This window comes from Cladophialophora psammophila, assembly GCF_000585535.1.
Source record: "Cladophialophora psammophila CBS 110553 chromosome Unknown aczJe-supercont1.7, whole genome shotgun sequence".
NCBI lineage: Eukaryota > Fungi > Ascomycota > Eurotiomycetes > Chaetothyriales > Herpotrichiellaceae > Cladophialophora > Cladophialophora psammophila.
In genome coordinates, this window is record NW_006912928.1 from 401229 (window position 1) to 425280 (window position 24052).

The 24052-nt window shown below is 52.9% G+C and overlaps 10 protein-coding genes across 10 annotated transcripts; 5 read left to right on the top strand and 5 right to left on the bottom strand.

Annotated features, from left to right (window-relative positions):
* Nucleotides 1-54: 54 nt before the first annotated feature.
* On the bottom strand, nucleotides 55-1997 carry A1O5_05153 (uncharacterized protein; the record flags this gene model as incomplete). The annotated part of the gene is made up of 2 exons (XM_007745755.1): nucleotides 55-1112; nucleotides 1196-1997. 2 exons carry the CDS (start codon nucleotides 1995-1997, stop codon nucleotides 55-57), a joined length of 1860 nt encoding a protein of 619 aa, XP_007743945.1.
* A 1885-nt stretch (nucleotides 1998-3882) lies between these two features.
* Nucleotides 3883-4645, bottom strand: A1O5_05154 (uncharacterized protein; the record flags this gene model as incomplete). Its single annotated transcript, XM_007745756.1, has 3 exons — nucleotides 3883-4094; nucleotides 4157-4364; nucleotides 4448-4645. 3 exons carry the CDS (start codon nucleotides 4643-4645, stop codon nucleotides 3883-3885), a joined length of 618 nt encoding a protein of 205 aa, XP_007743946.1.
* Nucleotides 4646-5274: 629 nt separating this feature from the next.
* Nucleotides 5275-5992, top strand: A1O5_05155 (uncharacterized protein; the record flags this gene model as incomplete). The annotated part of the gene is made up of 2 exons (XM_007745757.1): nucleotides 5275-5382; nucleotides 5465-5992. The coding sequence occupies 2 exons, from the start codon at nucleotides 5275-5277 to the stop codon at nucleotides 5990-5992; spliced, it is 636 nt and encodes a 211-aa protein (XP_007743947.1).
* A 1113-nt stretch (nucleotides 5993-7105) lies between these two features.
* On the top strand, nucleotides 7106-8245 carry A1O5_05156 (uncharacterized protein; the record flags this gene model as incomplete). The annotated part of the gene is made up of 2 exons (XM_007745758.1): nucleotides 7106-7479; nucleotides 7537-8245. The coding sequence occupies 2 exons, from the start codon at nucleotides 7106-7108 to the stop codon at nucleotides 8243-8245; spliced, it is 1083 nt and encodes a 360-aa protein (XP_007743948.1).
* Nucleotides 8246-9605: 1360 nt separating this feature from the next.
* A1O5_05157 (uncharacterized protein) lies at nucleotides 9606-10400 on the bottom strand (the record flags this gene model as incomplete). Its single annotated transcript, XM_007745759.1, has 1 exon — nucleotides 9606-10400. The coding sequence occupies one exon, from the start codon at nucleotides 10398-10400 to the stop codon at nucleotides 9606-9608; it is 795 nt and encodes a 264-aa protein (XP_007743949.1).
* Nucleotides 10401-12950: 2550 nt separating this feature from the next.
* A1O5_05158 (uncharacterized protein) lies at nucleotides 12951-13286 on the bottom strand (the record flags this gene model as incomplete). Its single annotated transcript, XM_007745760.1, has 1 exon — nucleotides 12951-13286. The coding sequence occupies one exon, from the start codon at nucleotides 13284-13286 to the stop codon at nucleotides 12951-12953; it is 336 nt and encodes a 111-aa protein (XP_007743950.1).
* A 2923-nt stretch (nucleotides 13287-16209) lies between these two features.
* Nucleotides 16210-17083, top strand: A1O5_05159 (uncharacterized protein; the record flags this gene model as incomplete). The annotated part of the gene is made up of 3 exons (XM_007745761.1): nucleotides 16210-16718; nucleotides 16784-16892; nucleotides 16958-17083. 3 exons carry the CDS (start codon nucleotides 16210-16212, stop codon nucleotides 17081-17083), a joined length of 744 nt encoding a protein of 247 aa, XP_007743951.1.
* Nucleotides 17084-17200: 117 nt separating this feature from the next.
* On the top strand, nucleotides 17201-17428 carry A1O5_05160 (uncharacterized protein; the record flags this gene model as incomplete). The annotated part of the gene is made up of 1 exon (XM_007745762.1): nucleotides 17201-17428. The coding sequence occupies one exon, from the start codon at nucleotides 17201-17203 to the stop codon at nucleotides 17426-17428; it is 228 nt and encodes a 75-aa protein (XP_007743952.1).
* Nucleotides 17429-18230: 802 nt separating this feature from the next.
* A1O5_05161 (uncharacterized protein) lies at nucleotides 18231-20294 on the bottom strand (the record flags this gene model as incomplete). Its single annotated transcript, XM_007745763.1, has 1 exon — nucleotides 18231-20294. One exon carries the CDS (start codon nucleotides 20292-20294, stop codon nucleotides 18231-18233), a length of 2064 nt encoding a protein of 687 aa, XP_007743953.1.
* A 627-nt stretch (nucleotides 20295-20921) lies between these two features.
* Nucleotides 20922-23819, top strand: A1O5_05162 (uncharacterized protein; the record flags this gene model as incomplete). Its single annotated transcript, XM_007745764.1, has 1 exon — nucleotides 20922-23819. One exon carries the CDS (start codon nucleotides 20922-20924, stop codon nucleotides 23817-23819), a length of 2898 nt encoding a protein of 965 aa, XP_007743954.1.
* Nucleotides 23820-24052: the final 233 nt, after the last annotated feature.

Below are 24052 nucleotides of genomic sequence, written 5' to 3' on the forward strand. Positions count from 1 at the left end.
TTTGGAGGTTTGCTCCGCGCACTTCCTTATTGCCTCTTCCTCGCTGTCTTCCTTCTACGCCGCCCCACCCATCTCAATCTTCTTCCCCTTGACGCTCTTCCATTCAAAGCCCAGCGAGAACAAAAAAGCGATGCTCGCGCACGCGATAGACAGGATGTACGAGTGCGTGACGGCGATGTTGTAGGCGTACAGCACGCCGGCGAGCTGGGAGGGCGGGGTGACCTCGCGGATGTGGGTGGCGCCAGCCATGATGATGGTCTGCGGGTTAATTCCCGTGGTGTAGCGGGGGATTTCCTTGACCAGGGTGTTGGAGAAGATATTCTGGGCGATGGAGATGGAGATGGCGCCGCCCAGTGAGTTGAAGAAGATGGCGACGGCGTTGCCGACGGGCATGTCTCGCTTGTTCAGCACCACCTGCACCGCAATGAAGGGGATCTGCACGCACGCGCCCGCTCCGAACCCCGCCAGGATCTGGTATCCGATCCACGTCCCCGTCGACGAGTGCACCTTCAGGCTGTACAGCATGCCCGACCCGACGGCGAAGACGGCCGAGCCCACCCAGGTGAACGGCACGTAGGGCCCCAACGTGGTGATGCTGGCGCCCACCACGATGGACGATATGGTGATGCTGACCAGGTACGGGATCGTGCGGATCCCGGACTCCTCTGCCGTCGTGCCCTTGACGGCCTGGAAGTAGAACGGCAGGTAGTAGATGTGCGTGTACAAGCCCATGGCGAGGAAGGCGGAGAAGAACGCGCAGACGAACACGGTGCGTTGTCGGAGCATGATCCGCGGTGGCAGCGTGGCCAGGTCGCCCTTCCACAGCTGTATACCCGTGAAGACAATGATCAACAGCCCAAAGCCCAGGATGCAGCCCCAGACCTTCGAGTTAGACCACGCGTACGTCACGCCACCCCATTGCAACGCTAACAAGAGGCAGACGATGGCGCAGATCAGGAAGAACGCACCGAGAAGGTCGAGCTGGCCGATCTTCTGCCGCAAGGTCAAGTTGCTGTGTCTGCGCTCGGGGTTCTTGAAGAAGAAGAAGACGGCTGCGATGGCGATCGCGCCAATGGGGAGGTTGATGTAGAAGCACCAGCGCCACGATACGCCTACGAGGTGGGAGGTAGGTCAGCAAGACAATCGCTTTTCGTTAGGAATCTTGTTGAAAATCAGTAGCGAATTGCCCACTCACGGTCGGTGAACGCTCCTCCTAGAATCGGTCCGACAACAGATGCAATACCGAACATGGAGCTTAACAGACCGATATAGATCGGCCTCTTCCGCAGGGGTACAGAATAGGCCACAATTGTCATGCCGCCGGAGAATATCGCAGCAGCCCCAACTCCAGCCACGGCCCGGCCCACGATCAGCATGGTCGAGTTCGTCGCTGCACCGCACAGCACGGAGCCGACCTCGAAGATAAACAGGGCGCACATGTACGTCCACTTGACGTTGAAATAGGTGTATATCTTCCCAAAGGACGGCTGCAGCGAGGTCGTCGTGAGCAGGTACGAGGAGCCATACCAGCCGACATCGCCCAGGGAGTTGAAGACAGTGGTTATCCTCGGAATGGCGGTTGCGATGATGGTGTTGTCCAGAGCGATGACGAATGTTGATAGAGTCAGGCCGAACGTCAAGAGATGCAAGGGCAGCCCTTTGGCGTACTTTGACTCATCATCTTCTCCGGGTTCGCCTGCATCCGAGGTAGCTGTTGAAGCTCTGCGGGTTACTTCTTCTTCGGTTGTGTCTAGCACGGTCTTCTCATCTGTGGGCGCCGCACCAGAGATATCTTCTCGAGGCGTGACTGCTGGATTTGACGGCGACTCGAGTGTTCCAGGCTCCGCTGCATTCGAATCAATTGAAATTGGTTCCTTCTCGGGATCAAGAGTTTCCGTCGAGAGCGGCTGTTCTGAAGGAGTGCTGAGGTGGCTATCCTGAACACCCGAGTCCGATGACTTGTCCACTTCTCTGGACTTCGACCAAGGAAACTTCATCCCGTGATGTTGAGTGAGATTGGAGGTGTAATTAGCAGACAGAGATATACCGAGGAGTGTGGCACAGTCGGCTCAATAACACGCTGGGACCGAACAATACCAAACCGCTGCATATCGAAATACGAAGAAGCGGCAAACATGAAACATCCAGAAAAACATTGACAAACCTGGGAGGGTTCATCACGACATTTCAGATCGTCCACGAGCTTCTCTCGGAACGATGACCATCCGATCATAACCCAGGTAACTCCGTACTTCGGTAAGTGCAAAAGATTGGACAGGTCAGGCTTCGACGCCGTCCGGTGGAAAAACCAAGGGTGACAAACCAATGGTACGACGTGATCCCCCAGGCGAAGGAGATGACCCGTCTAGAAAAGCCAACTAGTAGAGCTCGCTTGCGATGCGATGGGAGGTGGCTCCCCATCAGCGCCCCCATTCCAAGAGTCGTAAACCATTCCAGTCCCGGCTATGAAGTCGTCTGGTGGATAGCGGTGGGCGAGGAGGAAGAGTTGCAAGCGAAGCCGAGGTTCAAGCACGAGCCATCGTTGGATCAGGTAAAGCACACGACGGTGGCCTCGTATTTCGGGCTAGTGAGGCCATGGATTGCCGCTGGGTCTAGTGGGCCGGTGTTGGCGGCTGCGGTGAGCATTGCGCCATCAGGATGACGGCGCTGAGACCTTTTTCTGGAGGAGGACTGAGGTTAATTGAACTTCGATTTGACTCTAACAGTGATGCCGACATGGGAATGTGCTTCATGAGAAACCAGGAGACGCAATGTGGTAAAATCTGAGATATGTATATGTGGTTGAGGAAGGAAAGGAGTATGGAAGATGGAGATGACCAGCCTGGACTCTGCCAGCCCCTTTACACTCAGATTGAGACGCGGGACTCACATCACATGCGATGTCTCATTCACTCTTCAAGTGGGACATAAACAAAGAAACGAAAAATTCCATGGCATCTTTTTCCAATCCGCAACTCCTGCCAGCTTGGTGACTGGGAAATCCATCCCATTTCAACAAGTGGTGGTGCTCCGGCTTGTCTTGATGTCATCCAATCTTCCAGCATCTGTCCTTTCTCTCCTTCCCCAGTGGAGGAGATGATGGCAGAGAGAAAAGTTGTGACTTGTTCGAGAGACTACGAGCGACGACAAGCACCATCTGACACTACATACAAGAAAAGCTTCCAGGACCGCTTCACGAAGCGTACGCTGGAGTGGTTTCTCTCCGTTTGAACTGAGAGATTTTGCTGCCCACGAATCTGGCAAGAGGAAGGAGGTTTCCTTTCTTTTATTGTGTGTGCGTGTGTGGAAAAGGAGATTGTGTGTCCGATGGTCCAGTACTGCCTCACCCGGCTGGGGCAATGCGTTCTCTTGCTTCTGCTTCTTCTCATGTCGCACGCTGTCGCAACCTCTTTCCTGTTCTCTTTTGCTGTGTCCTCGATTCCCTCTACCATTGGGGCTTGGGTTGCCTCCTGAGCCTGCACTCTCTTGTGCCTGCAGTTTGGGACTGATATCCATTCTCTATCCATAACATGCCCGGTCGATGATTTCCGTCACTGCGGAATACCCTCGCAAGACTTTGAGTGACACAGCCGTGTTCTCAAATTCTAGGGTGTGTTATCTGCCTTTGGAACTCCACGAGCGAACACATGTGCCCCGTGACAGTGCCTCAGGACGCCGACAGACGGTAAAAATCACATTGGTCGAGAACTCGCTCTCATCTCGTAAAGCCTCGTAACTATTATACAACGCGCTTGACCTGTGACGCAGACAACGGTCAGCCAAAGTTCCCACTTTCCTTTTGGGTCCAGCCGGATTTTCGATCAGACAATATCCCCGCCCCACCGGCACAACAAGGCTCAAAGAGGGCGTAAAACCACAGAATCATGGGAGGGGTCGGCTATTCACCTCGAAGAACCGCTTCAACCACCACACTTGGAATACTCCTTCTCCTATCAACACGCCCAGTTGGAATATCGACCACCATTTGACTCTTGAATTCGTGCTTTCTGCGGTATTTCGGTGTGTTCGCTCGCGGACGACGATGTAAGCTTGCTCATCTTTGACTTGAGCCAGGAGATCGGAGAGTTGGCGGACTAATCGAACCAGTTAGTCTCTGTGCTTGTCTCGGTGGGCCCCCGAGGATGTTGGGACGAACCTTCAGTTTCCAGCGGATCTTGAGGTGCCTCGGATTCCGGGACATAGACAATGCCGTGGACGTTGAAGGAGACCTCCTTGCTGTTGGCGGACCAATGCTCGTTGCTGAAGCAGTAGATGTATTTCCCATCCATGCGGGCATCGAACGAGTAGTCGCCCGACGAGACCGAGTTGAGTTGTGTTTCGTAAGAGCCAGAAGGATCGGTGATCTAGACGCACATATCCTCAAGGGTTAGCGGGGACGTCTCGATGTTGGGATGGGCACGACTGGTGACACAGGGGCGCAGCATACGTAGAAATCAATCTCCAAGTTACCAGCACCTCCGAACTCGCGGTCGCCCACTTGGAAGGTCACCGTCATCTTGTCGTCCTTGTGCAATTCCTCGTGGAAACATTCTCTTGTGTGTGCTTTCAGAGCGATGTTGTGCGCCAGGCCTGCCCCTATCCAACCTGCAAACGCGGCAGAAGCCGCTGCTCTGCCAAAGTGCATTCTTCTTGCGGCTGCCGAGTTGAATCTCTCTGGTAGTATGAGGGGAGGGATGCAGGGTATCGGGCCTGTTCGATGGGGAGGTGTTTGACGGGAGAGTCGAGAGTCGAGTAGAGAAGGATTGAGAAATCACCACAACCAAAAAAAAGTACCCAAGAAGTGTCCTCATTGACGTGGACTGCAACTCCGCAGGTTTTGTCCCTTGCTCCCAAGGGTCTCGACTTTGGCCAATCGGACCCGCGCTTGGCATGGGGCGCCCCTTTTCATCGCGTCGCCCATGTCCCTGTCTTGCCCTGTCCTTGCCCTGTCGTGTCCAATATCTGAGAGTCACTGAAACTCTTGAGCATAGCACGGTGAGTTACAAACATGTCCGAATTCCTGCCGCCGCTCGGCGTGTTCTAACATACGGGTCATCCTAACGGCATGTGTTGCCAACATGGCCAACTCTTCACTGCCGGTCACATGTGACAATGCAATTAAAACTAGAGTAATATCTTCCCCTTCCCGGCCTTTTGTTTTCGTAGGAAAGCCTCTCTGCCACTCTATTAATTCTGCCATCTCCGTGAATCCAACGCTGCAATACTCTTGCTTCTCTGCTAGGCGCTTCTCCAGTCGTCACAATGTCTTTTACAATGTGGTACACCAAACCTGACGGCACCAAAAAACCAATCAAGATGTCCATCTGGGATGCTATGAAGGGTGTCCCAGATCCGAAACCGAGAAAGCCAAAACCAAAGCCGGTGAGGAACCTAGCCACTAAAGTCAACCGCCATAGTCCTTGGATGGAGGCTGCGAGGGGCTGGAAGTGCTGATGGTTTTTAGTGTTTGTGCTGTGGAAAGACTCACGTCAAGGATCAGCCCAACGAAGACAGCAAATGGGACGAAAAGAAGGATTCCAATGACAAGGCCAAGGACAACAGCAACAAAGGCAATGATGACACCGAGGGGAACAGCAAGAACGAGGTCTCTGATCTTACCGAGGACGATCGGACCATGCTCCGTATGAAAAGCGAGAACCACCAGGCCCAATGGAAGGATATCCTCGCAGCTACCACCAGCTTCAAGAATGTGGGCGAGCTCAAGGCACGTTGGAGGCAGATAAACCACCGATTCGAAGCTGGAAATAAGGACAATTCCAACGGGGGCAAGAAGGATGAGGACGCGGAGAGGGAAGAGAGGGCTAGGAGGGATCGTGAAGAAGGCTTGAAGAGGAAAGCCGAAAGGGAAGCTACTAGAGCCAAGAAGGAAGAAGAGGAAAAGAAGGCAGAGGGGCAGAAAAAAGATGGCACCAGATCTGATAAGAAGGCATGCCCGAGCGAAGAATACCTTGACCGGCTGTCCGCGGACTAACTGTAGACAGGACCATGACACCAAATCCGCGACATCGGACGGCAACGCGAAGAAATCCAGCTCGTCACCACACAGTCTGAAAGCGTGGGCCGACAACTATGACAAGAAGAAATGGCAGATCATGGCTTCGAAACACTATGACAAGACAGGCGAGCGCATCACTGCCAGCCAGGCTCGGAAGCTTGCTGAGGCAAAGTGATGTGACGAGGACGAGGGAATGCTGGTGTCAAGGACTTCCCAGCTACGCCACGAGACTGGTCAAGGCACTCTTACTGCGATAGATTGGTTGGTTAGGATTCAAAACGAGATGCCTGCGTCGACCACCCCGGGTCTCCAGGCAGGCAATTGGAAATAGAGCATACATACCACTTCCTGACTCTCTCGTTGATTGATTGATTGATTCTCTGTTGTTGGTGGCTGGAGGAAGCCAAGACCTCGCGAGGCTGACAGCCCCCTTTTTTTCCGAGTACTCATCCACCCTCCAGATACTGCTCCCTATACTGGGCGAATTTTGCAGACAACCCTTGTCTACGAGAGAAGGGAAGAGAATACGAGGGGGGGGCCGAACACAAGCCTGTTCTGGCATCCTCCGCACCTCCACAAAGATTGCGGGGGAAAAGGCGATGATCTTGCCTTGTCGACACGAGCACCATCCTTTCAGGCTGAATTCCGGCATCTCTCAAATATCCCCGTCAATAGTATCAGCTTCCAAATCAGTCGAGGACCCGATGTCAATGACGCGTCGAATCAAGCCATTTATTTGTCCCAACCCTACCTAGCACCACCCAAGGGCCGCGCAAACGATGGCGCTCCTGATCACCTTTTATCGCCATTGGGCCGGGTTGCAGGCTTCCTTTCCCTGGACCAACAGTCCTATCGACCGTCCTCCGCCTCGAATTTGGAGGGCTCTGTGAATTTCGCCGCGACGATGGATCAAGTTGAGCCCGCAGTGGGTAGGTTCGGTTCTGCGGGCGGATGGGATGAAAAAGAGGCAAAATGCGGACGTTCATCCTCCAGCTGTGAGAGGGTATAAAGAGCTTTCTCGGCAGCTATTTCAACCCTATCCATCTTGTTGACGGGTACTATTGATACAAACTGGGCTGCTCATTCAAAATGAAGTCCTTCCCCCCTGCAGGATTTCTTGCCCTCGGTGTTGCTTTGCTCACCTCGTCTACCACATGCTCGATTCTCCCACGCCAGAGCAACAGCAAGCCATGGTCGGTTAAAAACTTCAACTCTCTCATCTTGTTCGGTGACAGCTATACGGATGAATCTCGCTTGGGGTGGTTCATCAATCACAATGGGTCTGCGCCACCTGCCGGGACTTTGTTGCCAGAAACTTTCAGTGCACCTGGTGGAGGGCGCACCTGGCCCAGATACGTGGTACAGTATACTGGAGCGACCGTGCTGGGAAAGTGGACTCCTCAGATGACGCTGTACGACTACGCCGTCTCAGGGGCTGTCTGTTCCAACAACATTACCCCGAGGTTGGTCTATTATTTACTTATTTCCGGAGAGCCATCCTGACAAGACGCTCCTCCTAGATGGTTCCCAGCGATCGACGCTCCATTCCCCTCCGTGCTTGAGTACGAGGTTCCGGCCTTCGTCGCCGATATCCCAGCGGCACGAGTCAATTCCACTCCGGCCGTCCAACTTTTCACACCCAAGTTGACAGCCCAGGACGCCGTCTACGCACTGTGGATCGGCACCAACGACCTCGGCGTCTACGCGTTCCTAACCGACTCACAGATCCCAGGCAATGTCCTCTCCGACTACACGTCGTGCGTCTACAGCGTCTTTGACAAACTCTACGCCAGCGGCGCCAGGCACTTCGTCCTGATGAACACCGTCCCTCTGAACCTAGCCCCCTTGTACGCCAATGACTCCTCCCACGGTGTCGGCCCGAACCAGTACTGGGCGAACAAGACGGCAAACCACACCGAGATCGCGTACACGATGCAACAGTTCACCACCACGGTCAACAACGTGTTCAGGTATCAGACGCCCTACGAGCTCCTGGTGGCGAAGCGCTACCCGGGTGCCCGCTTTGCCCTCTTCGACACCCACGCACTCATAACGGACATCTACAACAGCCCCGGCAAATACCTGAACGGCACGGGTGTGGCCAAGGGCGGAGAATGTGTCTGGGGCTACGAGAACCACTGCACCGTGGACCAGAAGACGTGTGTGAAGAGACAGAACGGCACGAATCCCGATGGATATTTGTGGTTTGACGAGTTGCATCCTAGGTGAGTTTTGCGTTAATTTGCCCACTTTATCCGTTTCCCTTCCTCTCACCTACTTCCTTTGCTCTTCTCCATTCAAGTGAGAAGAAGAGTGGGGGTGAATGCGAGAGAGTTGGCTTCGAGCATGACAGCTCGAGATTATGGGACAGAAGAAAATGCTAATCTATTGCATTTCTTGCCGCGCAGCGAACAAACTGACCGGATCATCGCGCGGAATTTCGTCCTGGTCCTGAACGGCACGTCCAAATATGCCACGTATTACTGAGCGAGCGAGCGAGGCCCAGTCTCAGACGGATACTTGGCATGGATAGTAATCCGGCGTTGGAGGGGATGGGATGGGACGGGCTTCTTATGGTGTGGAATGCTATGCGAGAATGCGGCGTGGGATGGCGATGGGCATCGTAGGTATGTTTGGGTTGGGTGCAGTTGGTACGTTGAGCTTATGGTATGGTATTGGAGGATACGATATGACACCACATGGCATGAATCCATGGGATGGGATGGATCACCAAGCCTGACTGACTGACTGACTGACTGGCTGGCTGGCTGGCTGAATGGACGGACGGGCCCACGAATGAATGAATGAATGAATGAATGAACGAACAAACGAACAACGCCATCGACAACGACAACGACAAATGGCCCTGATCCTCTCCATCCTGCATCCCCCGCCTGGCTCAGCCAGTGGAACCATATCCACGTATATCGTATGCGGAAAGGGGTTGGTTCACCCCGCCTCGCGCGTCGTCCTCGGGGAGCGAAGGAGGGATCAGGCTGGAAGGACATATCATATTATATCCTCCATACCGTTGCGTGTGTACCTATTCACGTATACACGTATGCCCGAGACGGACATACACCGAGGAAACAAGCTCGTCGTGCTACGTTGTCCGTCCCGCCAGCCAAGCAACCAGAAATACAGAATCACCGCCGGAAGGGAAAGGACGAAGCGTGTACCACGAAGCACGAACCGTGATTCAATACCGGAAGTACTTATACTGTAGGTAGGTATATAGAGTATGGTATGGAGTTAGGTAGGTAGGGATGTGCTGAAGTGTCGATCAAGTCTTTTCATTGTCGGCAGCTATGAGTACTTATTTATCTAGCTATCTATTTTTGTGTTGTTCCTGCCTTCGCCGGTTAGGTCCATCCGTCGTGTCCAAGTTTCTCAAAAGAAACTCTGAGCCGTAGTACAATTCTGCCCCAGTTCAATGGCGATGTCCTTGCGCCTTGCCTTGCGCCTTTGTCGCCATAGAGATAACATTGCCCATTCCCCAAAAGACACCGCTCGACTGAAAGATTCCGCCCGGTCGTAAGTGATGTCGTAGTCATCCACGAGCAAGGATGCTTGTAGCATGGTTCGTGGCTTAAAAGTTCTCGTCATCGACTCTGTTGTCGATTCCTCCGACCCACCAAACTGCCGCATTGATGATGTTCTCGATGACTTCCAGGTCTTCATTGTTCCTCGGTGCATATAGCAGAACCTGAGAGCCCTCGACGGGGCTCGGCTGGTTCGCGCTAAAGAAGCGCATAACCCGAGACCCAACGCGGCCGGACAGGGGATGTCTTTGACCCCACCCCTTCTCAATCACCGTCTTGACATCACTAGGATGGAGTGTTGAATGAATAAAACCATCTTCGGTGTTGGCACTGAGGATCTCCCCGTAGTACTTTGTCTCGTTGAAGGCGCGGTGGCGGGCGTACAGAGAGGTTGGAGACTCGGGCTCAAACGTGGAGCGGCCTAGGTAGGTGGATTGTGGGTAACGGGAGGGGATGTCGACAATCAGGTTGCGGAGGCGGTCCTCTACATCCTTTTGTTCCCATGGGGGAAGTTGCGTCTTCTGGATGGGACTACTGATGCCTTCGACCTCAGGGCGAGAGCCACGGCGGTGAGGAAGACTCTCCAAGTAGCCTCGCGAAGATAGGGTGGTGGGGTTTGACGGAGGACTGAGTGGGTCTGAGACGGAGAGGATGTTGAGGAAGCGTTCGAAGGTCCTCTGGAAGCTAGCCTCGAGAGCCTTGCCAGGTTTTGTAGAGAGGAAAGGCTTGATGTCGAGCTTGATGAACTTGAGGAGACATGTGACGATGGTGGAGCCGATCAGGATGGACGAGGCCACATAGAAGAGATTGGGCGCCCACAAGGCTGGCATGTAGAAGGCCATGTTAGAGTTGCTGTGTTGGTTGTTCGTGTTCCTCTTGATGAGATGGATGCCCGAGAAAGTCTCTCAACACGAGATTGAACAGGTAGATAACAGAACGTGCCACGAATTTCACTGGGAAGTCACAGTCAAGCCCGATGCTTGAAGAAGACATGGACAAATGACAACCTTTCACCGGTTTCTTTATACTTTTTCAACCCTTTTCTATCGGCGTTTCCATCACCCAAGACTCCGAGAAAGGCTCGTTGGAGGAGGCATGGCAGGGCAAGGACGAAACAGAGTGGCCACGGAATGACGCGTATCGCACTAGGTTTCCAGTTTGCGAAGACCTGAATAGAGACTGTTAAGCTGAAGAGCTTTACATCGCCAGAGACGCGGCTCCTCAGCTACCGAAGACGGAATAAGGCATGATGGAGCCAGCTGGTTGGGTGACCCAGATGGAAGCCGTCGGCTAGGGTGCATGGAACGTGTGGTTCTGCCTGTGTCAAGGGTGAAGGGCGTGAGTGGGCTGATGCCTGGCCGCGGCACGGATGACACCGTGTGGCAATAGTTGTATGTACAGTAGATGAAGCGGGTTGTGATCTGATAAGGGGGGTATGTACTGTACTGTAGTTGTGAATGTGAGGGCTGATGGATTGTTACTGGCGAGTGGGTAGAGACGAGGGAAAAAGGACGCCAAGAGGCTTCAGGCAGCGACATCGGCATGTCGGAGCTTCGGGGATTTTCCGCCCGACACACAAATTCTCCAACTGCTTCACTCCTTCTCCGTCCCTTTCCTTTGCCCGTCTTCCCTCATTACCACCCTACATATGTATTCACGCTCTCTGCTCTCTGCCACTTGGCCTCGGCCACTCTGCGAGTGGCCACTCCTCCCTTCTCCCTTCTCCCTCCTGCCGTCGACTGTCATTCGACGATCCCTGATGGCATAAACCGGAACAGTCAACTCACACGGCGCACTGTAATCTGTTGCTGCATCTGGAGCTCCCCATTGTATGTATATATAGCATCCTGTCAGATTGGCCAATACGCTCCCCACCTACAGGCTCGAGCCGAGACTGCTTCGTGGCTATGACTGCCAGTGTTCTGCTTCGATACCCCTCTGGTCGTGCTTTCATGATGGCAGCGACTTTGGCCTCATCACGTGGTTGCCAGAGTTCAGCTGTGCCTTGTTTGGTTTTCAACATCCGGACAAGATGTCGAACACCATCCGCAACCTGTTGCGTGCGGCGTACACGTCACTCATGGGTTTGCTCCAGTGCTCAAATTCCGGATCTTGCATCCATGGTTGTGGATCCGAACGGTGACAATGCTGACCGCAAATCGAACAGCGAAGCGCGGGAATTCTTCCCAATTCCGTCCTTTTCCCCAGACATTTCCACCTTTGGGGAGTGATCTCCATATCCACCTCTCTACTCTACTCAAATGAGGGAGCAAGGCTGCGCAGGCCGTGTGCCGCTGCTTTCCTTCGGCTGAATACCGGGATCCATCGCAAGGATGTACTCCAGGTGGCGCTAGAGGTTTATGGACAATTCTCTCAAGTATCTAGACTGAACTATTTTGGGAGTACGAGCGTGCTTGTAGCCTGGGGTCGTCCTAACCTCGTCTGATTGTTAAGCAGCGTGTATTGATAGGAAGGCCGTCAAGGTACCATCTCCGAATCGGACTCTGTGGCTTCGTCAGGAACGATTCATCGAAGCCGTCGACTTGATCCGTGCCACCTACGCTCAGGAACGTGGGCTGCATGTTCGGAAACGCCTCCGATAGAACGTAGCGTCTCGTTGTCGAGCGCACATCGAAGGTCTGATAAACCAGTCTTGCCCACGTCCTCGCTCCATTCGGGACGCTCAACCGAGGTATCATGTTGCGCGGCGAGGCGGCAAGGCTCCCGTGAGACGGGAGGCTCCTTGCTTCACAAACACCTAAATTCCTTTCTGACAACACACAAGAAGCGCGCTGCATCAATGGATCCCTTTTCGGACTTCCGTCAGTCGAGTACTAGTCACGAGCGATGAAGCCGAAAGACACAATGCCTGTGGCTGCCGCGCAATCCTCCCTTATACCTTCCGTCTGGAAGCGAAAGAACCTGGTTCTATATTTGACCCGCCCCAGTTGCAGATCAGAGACTTGTTTCTATCTTCAACCAAGGCACTGCGCGAGGGATTCTGCAAGGGATGGTGAAGCTTTACGCAAAAGTCATGTTGTTGTCATCGAGGCCAAGTTCGCCCGTCATGGGAAAGACTACACCTGCTTCCGTCATGTTCCATTGTTTGGCCTCCCTGCTTGCGGGATGTGTCAATTACTCTCTTTGATCAAGGCTCTTTCGGAATGGGAAAGGGGAGAATAATGCAAAACCTGGACCTTTACCGAATAGTTGAACCAACTCCTCTTCTGAGAGCACATTCCCTGGCCCTAAAATGGCACACTGCCCAGAAAATACCCTGCTCGACTCACAATCCAGTGTTCGAACTCTTCGCGCTCTCTCACAGCAGATACGTACAACTGAGACTGCTGACCCACCAAGCCAAGCTCCGCACAAACGACAACTTAACATGCCTATGCACAACTAGATAGATAGGCAACAGCGTATATCGCCCTCGCCACTCCATAAACAAGACAAGCCGCATTGATTTTCTCATTGGCTACCCGCGTCACACTGGCAAAAAGGACACCCCCCGCAAAAACCGGGAAATGCTCCCTCGCATCCGCATGTGCAGCTTCGTTTCGCTTCAACAAATCCAGCTGCAGTCGCATGATCTTGCCGTCTTGGACGGACCTTTCCAAGTACGGCGAAAGGTCCTGCCGCGGCTGCACGTTGTGGTCGATCCCGTAGAACATCTCAAGAGGACGTGCCGAGAGGAGGACGTAGGCGAATAAGAAGATGAAGAGCATGTGGTAAGGGGCCAGCGCCGATTGGAGATTGGAGGGTCGGAGCCCGAGCGTGGTCGAGAAGGAGAACAGGATTTCGTTATGTATGGATTTGAATTATTTTTGGAGGAATTTTGTTATTTGTAAGATAGTAGATAGATAGATAGACAGACAGACAGGTGTTTATCACCTTTCTATTACTCACAAATGAGACATTGGAGACACACTACAAGGGCAATATTATTAATAGCTTGGTCCCTCAGTATCGCATTTCCAGAAGCCACGGTAGCACACCCGCTAACTCGCCACCAAACCAAATCGGGTTTGGCGCATGCTATGTCTTGACAGTAGGGTATACCTTTCTGACCTTTTCCCATACTCGGTACTTGTGGGTTAGATTTATCAAGCACGGAATGGGAAGTCAAGAATGAATCACCAGAGTGGTCGGTGCAACAGGAATCAGTCGTGAATAAAGACTCCTGATACCGAGCGCGAAGGATTTGAAGCCCCGAGGAATAGGAAATAGGACAACATCAGACGTGCTCTTGGGTACTTGGGGCTGGCCGGCCAGTTGCTACATCATTGATACACCACGGTCTTCTTCATGGCCCCTGGATGGATAAAGCACAACCTTACTGTAAAGGTGTTATACCTAGAGATCGGAAGTAGACAGATGAATGCACCCTAGCTCACCATATTCATTGTTTGCAAAACCTAACACTGTTCCCAGATCTCCGTCACGATTATCTTTCGCTTGAACTTCCTCGGAACTGATGTCCACAGCGGTTCGGTCAGCGTTCAACATCGACGCCGAAACTTTTGGAGTTCGTAAAACTCGGTCATTCTTTTATCTCCAAACATGAAGAGAACCAGAGGCCGTGTCGGCGAACCTACCTGTCCCGACCTGTCGTGCTGCTCAGGCAAGGCTGTGAGCCCTTTGCGTTCCCTCTCACCTGTGGTATTCAACCCCACATCTTAACCCCAGACTCGCGTATCAACAGAAGTACCCAGCTTCACAGGCTTTGAACATGACGTGAATAAATTATGTTTTCCCCAATACTCCCAGCCCAGAATAGCTCTGTGTGCCGATTTGCTGGCCGGACAAGTTGGTACTTAGCTTCCGTACAAGAAGTCGTTGAAGATGCTTCCTTTGACTTTTATCGATCTTTCCCTTTCGGAAGAAGAATAAAGAGCTTAAACAGCCCTCGTGAAGACTCGGAAGCCTCGTGACAGCTGAGGGCGCTCGCTCGCTCTGGTACTGTGTTGACGTATTTGCCTGCACGTTCAATCATGAATAAAAGATCTTCCAAACTACTAGGTACCATACTTAGCCACAGCGCTACACCAGACCGCAGGAATTGGGACTGTGGTTTCACGGAGAGTTCAGGGGAGAGTTCCCGGAGCTGGGTCGAGAGAGTTTGAGAATACAGACCAGGATCGTCAATTGCAATGCCCCGGCGTCCGACGCAGACCTAAACGACAGCGGTCTAGAAGAAGACTCGGGATAACTAATTGGAGCTATGACATTGATGACAACAACACCAATGGTCCAAACAGCTCTGCCCGGCGTACCTTTCCCGCAAGCTTAACTCGGGACCCACATAACACCCCACATCTCGCAATAAAATCATGACTAGCCTAATCGAACGACTTGGGGATGCAATATGCAAACGAATTCTCTGCAAGCCTTTGCTCGCGCACTCTAGTTTAGAATCTTGTCTCTTGCAACGAGACAATAACGGACTCCGGCTTGGGCACTCCACCGGTCCGCACGCTGTCAGAGTCCTGCCCTTCCCTATTCGTGACTATGGTCAGGAAGAGACCACAACGGGCTGTCGAGGAACAACAGCCCCGGGCAAGAAGAACCAGTGCCATCCCGCTGTCTCCAAACAGGTGGGTATGCTTGCCGAAAAAGTATTGCAAGTACACACCCCAAACTCCCTAATCCAGAAGACCAATGTCATTAAAAATCCCGTTCTCTTCGGAGAACGACCAAACTGTCGGTCAAAGCAAGCAATCTAAGCTTTTGTCGAACTTTCCTTGATGAGAATTTGGCAATGCCCCGCAATGGCGATCGACAGGTCGACTCGTCTGTCCCACGCCGACTGTGGACTATCAACACGACTTTGCTCGGCCCACGGAATGCCGCAAATTCTGTGCAAACCGTGCTGCGGGCTTCGTGGTCAAGTGAGAAAGCGGTCGGTGGGACGTGGTCGCTCGACAGATTGAGTCCACCATGTTGTCAGTCCTGGAGATTGAGATTCGTGGCGAGCAAGCGCGAGGTCCGTTGGCATCCAGCAACCCTATTCCACGGGGCGCAGACAAGTTAAAGGGCTCGAGATCCTGCCGTTGTCCAATAACTGCGCTAGTGCAACTAGTTTTCGGGGGCTGAAAGGAAGCTCGAAGATCTCTTTTGCGTTCTACACCCAACTACTCTACAAAATGGTAAGTCCCTGTCTGTCCTCGGTGGGATCTTCCCAGACGGGATGGAGACGTTGGGGTCCCGGGTCCTATTCCGTCGCACACAAAGGCAATTCTTTTCTCGAGTCTCTCTAGCAGATCTTGTATCCCACCGGGAAGGGAACTGGACTCCAAAGCCTATAAAGCCGGTATGACCCGACCACAAAGGCCCGGGATGATCGTGTAACAAGAACGCCCAGCACGGTCCTGTTCTCCCTGTTCTCCCTATGCTTGCTACAACTTGGCTTGGGGGCTTCGATTTCCGCGACGCCGAAGGCAATTGGTTGCGCGGCCGATTCACGTCATTTCGTAAGCGATGACAGCGATGGCAACATCTGGCCATGGCAAACCTACTGATCTTCCTGTGCTCAACCGCCCGTACTCCAGACCGACAGGACTGGGGAAGCATTGTTTGACGGTCTGTTGTTCTTCGATGTGGCCCCCTGGCACCGCCATCACAGCCGCTAAACAAATATCACCGTATATAATGACCGATACTGGAGACCTAGTTTGGAGTGGACCCATAGGACCATCCTACAACGTCCGCGTGCAAGATTACAACGGAGCTCCCGTCTTGGCCCACTTCTCCGGTGAAGGTACTGCTGGCGCCTCAGCTGTCGTTGGGCATGGCTATGGCGGCATCACTGTACGGGACACGAGCTACAATGTCATCACTAGAGTTTGCCCGACGCTCAATCATTTCACGATGGAAACGGGCGTCACTGCAGAATGCCATGCCGACGTGCACGAGTCTTTCATCACGGCGCGAAACACTATGCTAGTCACGGCATACAACACTACCCGTGCCGACTTGACAAGCGTAGGAGGACCCAAGGACGGCTGGATCCTGGACTCTATGGCGGTTGAGCTGAACATTACCACTGGGCACGCACTGGGGATGTACTTTTCCAGTCGAGTCCACTCGCCCATTTGCCGCTTAATAAGAACCATTTCTCACTGGCTGGGATCGGTGCCGGGCAAGGTCATAATCAAAGTGTACCTTGGGATTTCTTCCACATCAACGCGATTGAGCTCGTCGGGGAAAATTACTTGATCAACAGTCGCCATTATTGGAGCACTTTCCTTGTCAACCCGCAGGGGAAGATCCTGTGGGAGATTAACGGCTTGGACGGAGGTGACTTCGGAAAGCTGCCTGAAGGGGCAGCGTTTGTAAGTACTAAGCTGGGAAACGACCTCTCTGACATCGCGTGATTTATGTGTAATGCCGTGCGCAGTCGTGGCAACACTTTGCCCGTATCCAGTCGATCAGCTCGACCCAAGCTGTGATCTCGTGGTTCGGAAACAACAACTACCTCCCTGATCTCGGCAACATGAAGCCCACCACGGGCGTGACATTGTAGCTGACTCTGCCACCGGATCCATCGTCACCTCCGGTCCTCATCACCAATTTGACCGACCCTGCGCTGCGTGTCGATGCGTGGTCCCAAGGCTCCTTCCTGCATCTGCCTAATGGCAACATGTTCATGGGATATGTCGGCTGGAACGGTGCCACCGACGTGACGGCGTGGATGGTGTATGCGGGTGCGACCAACACCTCGTTGAAAGCGGTCGGTCGAGCGATGAAATTTGGCTTCGAGACCGAGTTTGCCGTTCCTAACGACGCCGCGTCTGTGCAAGTGGGCGCGATCGAAAATAATGGCAACAACGTAGTGCGAAAGTCACGGGTCGCGGCTGTGGGCAAATAGACCTGGGCCATAGCGAGATTAGGGCCTGGGGGATTCTCACATCTCTAAGATCGCTGAGAAGCCGAGACGCTGAGAGACGTTGAAAAAAAGATCATGTTTTCAAGTCGAGTCAGTCCAAGGAGACTGCGGAACTGCCTCCTTCAGAACATTGATATCAATCTTGTCACCCTTTTCTGGGGGCCATTACATGGTCTCTAACCATGACAGTTCCCACTATCCCCGGAGCCTTGAGTTTTTCAAATGCAACCGAACACAGAAGCTGTTTTGAAAGTTGCCTACCTACTGCCGAGAAATTAACCATACGCGGCGCTGGATTGGCCAGCCTCACCCAGCCTCGCCAGGAATTCTACGACATCCCGGGGTCCTCATGGACAGGAAGGACTATGTTTCTCAGCCTAAGCTTTGAAGCGAGTGGTGCTGAAGATATTCGTCCAGATTGTCCCACACTCAAAGCCTCGACGACTTCAGCGCGTCCTTGCCAAGTATTCTCCTCGGCGCCCCTGGCAGCAAGCCGCAGGCATTCTTCAAGCTTTGCGCTGGACGTCCAATCCGGCGACGTCTAGCATTTTGTAAGAGGAGAGGGTTCGCCACGACAGTAGAGATGCAGCTATTACATGCCTTGCACAGGCTGCTGCTTGGATTTGGAGAGTAGCGTCTTCCATTTGGCTCCAAGTCGTGGTCGAGATTTTCTTGAAGGCGACCGCTATTGAAGAGCTCCAACAGTAGCGCCTGCCAAGGAGGAGGCAATCCAAACAGCTGTGAGAGCCCCGAGCTTAGGGGGACAGAACCTAAGTCAAGTCAGCTAATTTGAACCAAGTATGTGCGTGAATACGTACTCTTCCAGACTAAGACCAATAAATCCACTCCAAAAGAGCCACTGTGCAATCCAAAGAAAGAGCATGCCTATGATCGAGACTGTATACAGCCTCACAAATGCTTTTTGAGGAAGCCGGTTGTTTTGGCCTTCGATAGGGAGAGTGCCATACGCCGTGTAATACCCTCCTTCGCTTCTCAATGCTTCTTCTAAGCTCTTACTCTTGTCCGCCCACTGGTGTGCCCTCTTATCCTCCAGCAATGTCCAATATTGATTGAACAGGGCCATCAACGAAACAAACGCCAAGATAGCGGCAATATGCCACAAGAATGCTCCAGCATACATGGATTTTGCCGGTGGTGCTCGTTCCAGTCGTTCCATATCTTCAAGGTAGAAGTTGTGTTCTCGACCATAATTGACCGTCATCATCATATAATACAATGATGAAAGTTGGAGAATCGCTTCCGCAAACATGGAAGACGCAGCCGGGGAGAAATTCATCGCTTTGGAGGGCTGTTCACAAAGTAGCAAAGTCGCTAGCCAAGTAAGCCGAGGCATTGTGCACCAGAGCAGCATCAATTGAATAACGGGAACGTCCTCATATCCAAGGGTGTTCTGGACAAGAACCGCATTAAGCCAGTTCGCAAGGAGCTGAAGAGCGGCGATTAGAATTCCTGTGCAAAACCAATATTCGGGTTCTGGGTGCCACAGAAAGCCCCGGGCGATTCGATGCAGGCCTGTTCTCCGGCCGAGAAATGCGGAAAGGAGAGTAGCTATATTGACCATAGCAAGGCTTCCGAGCTTCCACTCGGTCTTGGCACATATTTTCGTTGCTTCAACAGATCCTATCGGGGCAAGGCTTGAATCGTTGGATGGTTCGAGGCTCCATTGCCATGGAATCATGTCGAGAGTGGTAGTGGCGGCTAATCGACGCCAATTATCTGGCAGACCGTGCCAGTCCCGCACATTGCCACAAAGATCGTGGAGCCACTGGATATAATCTATTCGGGTCTCGAAAAGATGGCATGAACCTCCGCAGGAATCGTAACTAATGTCACGGCAGAAGCAAGCCCTGTCGACTGCGCGTATGACTCTGCAGTAGCCACTGGAGTCGAGCTCACAAGCGTCAGTAGCACATTGACCAGTAAGCCCAGTCACTTGCTCCGGCATATCCGGGGCGCACCTAGGCCAATGCCAATCTTGGATGGGGATATACGCGAATTCCGTGGTTTTGAGTCCCTCTGTCCAGTTGTGGGGTAAGGACGTCGGTCCACAAGTGGCATTCATCCATAGCCGCTCCTTTGTCAAGTCTATTGTCCCTGTCCCGGAACAGGGTTCCTTTTTGACGTCTATGGTAAACGCGCCGCAGAAGCATTGTTTGTCAAAATAGTCGCCATATCTGATGCTATGTCGGGTGAGGTCGTAACCGACGGTTTCAGAATCCAGCGCAATCATGGATTGTAGGGGCTGACTGTATTCCCAGGGACGAGCCGCATTTCCGGTATGTTGGGCGGTGCTTGTAAAACTGCAGGAGGCCACGACGTGTTGAAATGCTTCCATCGACGAAGCAGAATTCGAATTCGTTAGACATGGTGGTGCTTTGTATATCACGTCAACGACCGCATATCCTTCAGCCAGGGAGGCCGGGGAGAGATTTTGCAGCCCGTTCGCGTCGCCGACATGGACGAGCCACGTCCGGCCGGTAACGTTACGAATCCACAGAGACAACTGTGCTTTGGCGAGCACTGATCGGCTGCAGTGTGGGAGATAAGCCTTGATCACATCGGGGGAAAATCCAAGGCTGAGACAGCTGAGTTCAGTCAGCCATTGATGGTGAGTGCAGATGAGTCCAAAATGTGAGGTGCATCGTTTGCTGGTACATTTGGTCATGGTACTCAGCCAGATGGATTGATCCTGCTGAGCGATGCACTGTGGTATAGGAGGCAAGTCTTCAGGGTTAACCCAGCCATTATGATTGTTTTGGGGGGTCAAGATAGGGCTCTTCCCATTAGAGTTGACACTGGTGGAAGAGAGCACTTCTAAAGTTCCCATATTAGCGTCAGACAGAGAAATGCCTCCCGCAGCAACCCTGCACACCCCGGCCATTAGCAGCACCAGATATATACTGGGTATTTTCATCTGGCCGATAGTGTCCTGTCTTGTGCTCTCGTGCTCCAAAGCACGGGGGTAGTAGAAAGGTCATTCAATTGAGACCCTCAGATGTGGGTTGATGCGGGCAAGATGCGGATTGGCGCGGGGTTGTGGCAATCTTTGTCAATGCTCCGCCCTTGTAATACGGCGGAGCATAAGAGGCATGGCGATGCCGAGAAACTCCGGATCTGGTAAGGCGGCTCGGCAGTTTTGCGGGCCCCCAGCGGCCCCCAGCAGCCCGCAGCAGCCCCCTACGAGGAGGGATTGGATGCTGCAAGCTGCTATGTATTATGCAAGAATGATTCGCATGTGCAGAGCTTGTGAGCTTCTCTGCGTAAACGACGCGGGGAGCCAGGACGAACACCAACTGCACCCTGCTTCTCTCAATCATCTCAAAAGCTTCACTCTTCCGCATTGACCTATTCCCTCTGCCTCGTACCTAGCTGCCAACCCCTTCTACCCTCATGAATTCGCTGGATCAACTTCCTCTCCCCTGATGCCTTGACGGCTGAGTTCCGTCTGTGTGCCATGGCGAGGCTCTCCAACCCACTCGCTTTCACTCGTTGGCCCGTCACCGTCATCACCTCTACTGTTTATCTCGTCATTATTATTGCTCTTCTCATCGTTCATACGACTGTCCCTTCTCCTCCATCATCGCCTACCCCCATTCGCGGTATTAATCTGACGGAAGCGTGGCTGGATCTCCAGCTTCTCACTGCGGCCTACCGCCCTTACAATAGCCGTCGCAACGACCAAGTCCACGACTGGCTCCTCGAACGAATCAAATCGATAGCGAAAGAAAATGATGCTTCCCCGTATATCTTCGAAGACAATACCTCCAATCTGACCTTTTCGGCGGGAGGGATACTATCGGGCCCCGGTGTGTCTGCCTATTTTGAGGGCACCAACCTCGTCGTCTATGTCCCAGGAACGGAAGATGATCAAACAAGATGGTGGCTTGACCCCAGCGGGAGACCATCGAGTCGCAATGCGGTCTTGGTGAATGCACATTATGACAGTGTCTCCACGGGCTTCGGTTCAACAGATGACGGCGTCGGAGTTGTCTGCGTATTGCAGTTGCTCAGATACTTCACGACCCCCAAGAACAAACCAAAGAACGGAGTGGTGCTGCTCTTAAACAACGGCGAAGAAGATTTTTTGAACGGAGCAAATGTTTTCAGCCAGCACCCCATGTCCATGATTGTGAGCGCATTCCTGAATCTGGAAGGAGCTGGTGCAGGAGGACGAGCCGCTCTGTTTCGAAGCACCGACGACGCAGTCACAAAAGCCTACGCTCGCTCCAAGTACCCATTTGGCTCGTCCACCTCGGCAGATGGCTTCAATCGAGGACTTATTAGGAGTCAGACGGACTATGTGGTATTCAATGGCAAGCTAGGTTATCGTGGATTGGATGTTGCCTTCATTGGTCCGCGGTCGAGATACCATACTGACCAAGACGATTCACGACACACCGGGAAAAGTTCCCTCTGGCACATGCTCTCAGCAGCTGTAGCTACGTCTGAAGCCCTGACTTCAGCCTCGTTGAAGACAAACACAGATCCAGGGCACAAGCCAGGGAGTCCGTCGCTCTGGTTCGACGTCTTCGGCCAAACATTTGCCATCTTAAAAGCGCACACCTTCTTCGCTCTGTCGGTCACCCTACTCGTTGCTGGTCCTATCATACTCCTCCTCACTGTTGCCCTACTGTATCGGGCTGACAAGTTCTATCTTTGGGCCGGATCACAGCCCCTTCACCGCTTGAACGGAGATGAAAAGATCAAGCTGTACGGCTGGCGGGGCTTTTTTCGTTTCCCGCTCATCTTGGTTACAGCTTGCGCCGTCCCAATTGCTCTGGCATATCTCGTTTTCAAGGAAAATCAATACATCGCCCATAGCAGCGAGTGGGCAGTGTGGGCCATGATGATTTCCTCCTTCGTCATTGTCGCTTGGTTCTTCTGCCGAGCCGCGGACTATACACGGCCCTCTTCTCTCACTCGTGTATATGGGTTCTCGTGGATGTGGGGAGCATGGTGGGTGCTCCTTGTCGTTGCAACCGTGTTCGAAGAACACTTCCACCTCGTCGGTCTATACTTTGTCCTGATCTACGCGGCTCTCGTGTGGCTGGCTACGTGGTTGTCCTACCTAGAGCTTTTTTCCTTGCCAAGGAAGTCGGTGTATTGCCAGCGTGTGGTTGGCGAAGAAGAGCCATCGCCCCCGCAGGCCAGCTCAGCTTCTGGGGACGGAGGCGATGTGGACCATCCAGATCCCAATGATGACGATGAACCAACAGAAAGGTCGAGCCTCTTGAGGAGAGGGTACCGCCATGGGAGAGATGAACAGAGTCGTGACGGAAAAGCCAGCGAGGACAAAACTGACACCGTCGAAGAGCCAGATTGGAGCAAATCCCAATGGTCCTGGTTGTGGCTATTGCAGATGCTCGTCCTAGTTCCAATCAATCTTGTGGTAGTCGGTGAGATCGCCCTTTTACTGACTGAAGGCCTCCACCAGACGGGACAAGACGGAAGTTCCATGTTTCTCTTATACATTTTGGTCGCCGGCTGCACAATACTTCTCTTCTCTCCACTTGTGCCTATCCTACACCGCTTCACCTGGCAGGTACCTCTATTCCTCCTACTCGTCTTTATCGGCACCATGGTCTACAACCTTACCGCATTCCCCTTCTCCATGAACAACAGATTGAAGCTTTTCTTTCAGCAACAGATCGACCTTGAAGGAGGGAACAACACCGTCTTTCTCACTGGGGTATCGCCGTACACACGCCATGCGGTCAACTACATCCCCAGCTCCGCGGGACAGGATATCACCTGTACACCCGCTAGTCCTTCAATTTCCGGCAACATGGAAACCTGCTCGTGGTCCGGCATCCCGCCCAATGTTGCCAACCCTTCCTCCACCGCTCTTTCTCCCAAGGAACAGTACGACAGCTGGCTCACTTTCAACGTTACCCGTCTAAATGCTAGTGACAGCGACAACAACGCCCGCTTTGTGCTCTTTGGGAAGAACACTCGCGCGTGTAAACTGGTCTTTGACACAGCGCCGATCAAGAAATTCCATGTCGCTGGGCAGGCGCCGAGGGATACACGGTTTCCTCCCGTTCCTGAAGGTGGCAGTCAAGAAATCAGGCTGTGGAGTCGCACATGGGGAAGAGCTTGGACCGTGGACGTCAATTGGGACAATCCCGCCACCAGTCCGGAACAATCGAGGGACTCTGAAGGTTCCAAGAATTACAAAATCTCAACTGCTGAAAACACGATCTATGGCCGAGTGGTATGTCTATGGAGCGACGCGAATAAGAACGGTGTAATACCAGCCTTTGACGAGGCAATGCATTATGTCCCAGAGTGGGTGGCGATTACCAAGAGAGCAGACGGATTGGTGGAAGGATACAAAAGTTTCAAGATTTGATTGAACAAAGTCTAGAAGGGAGTGATCTGCTGAACGCTTGTATTCGGGTGGGGAGGACTGCCGGGTGCAGCATGTGTGAGAGATTTGATCTGCCTGCGTCTGTCTACCGAATGGGTTTTGCTGGTCTTTAATGACCGTTGGCTTGAGCGACACACTGCACCTTGAACACTTCACCTCATGGGGAATTCGGAATGGATCTTCTTTTAGTTGTGTTGGATGTCAACGGACGGGAG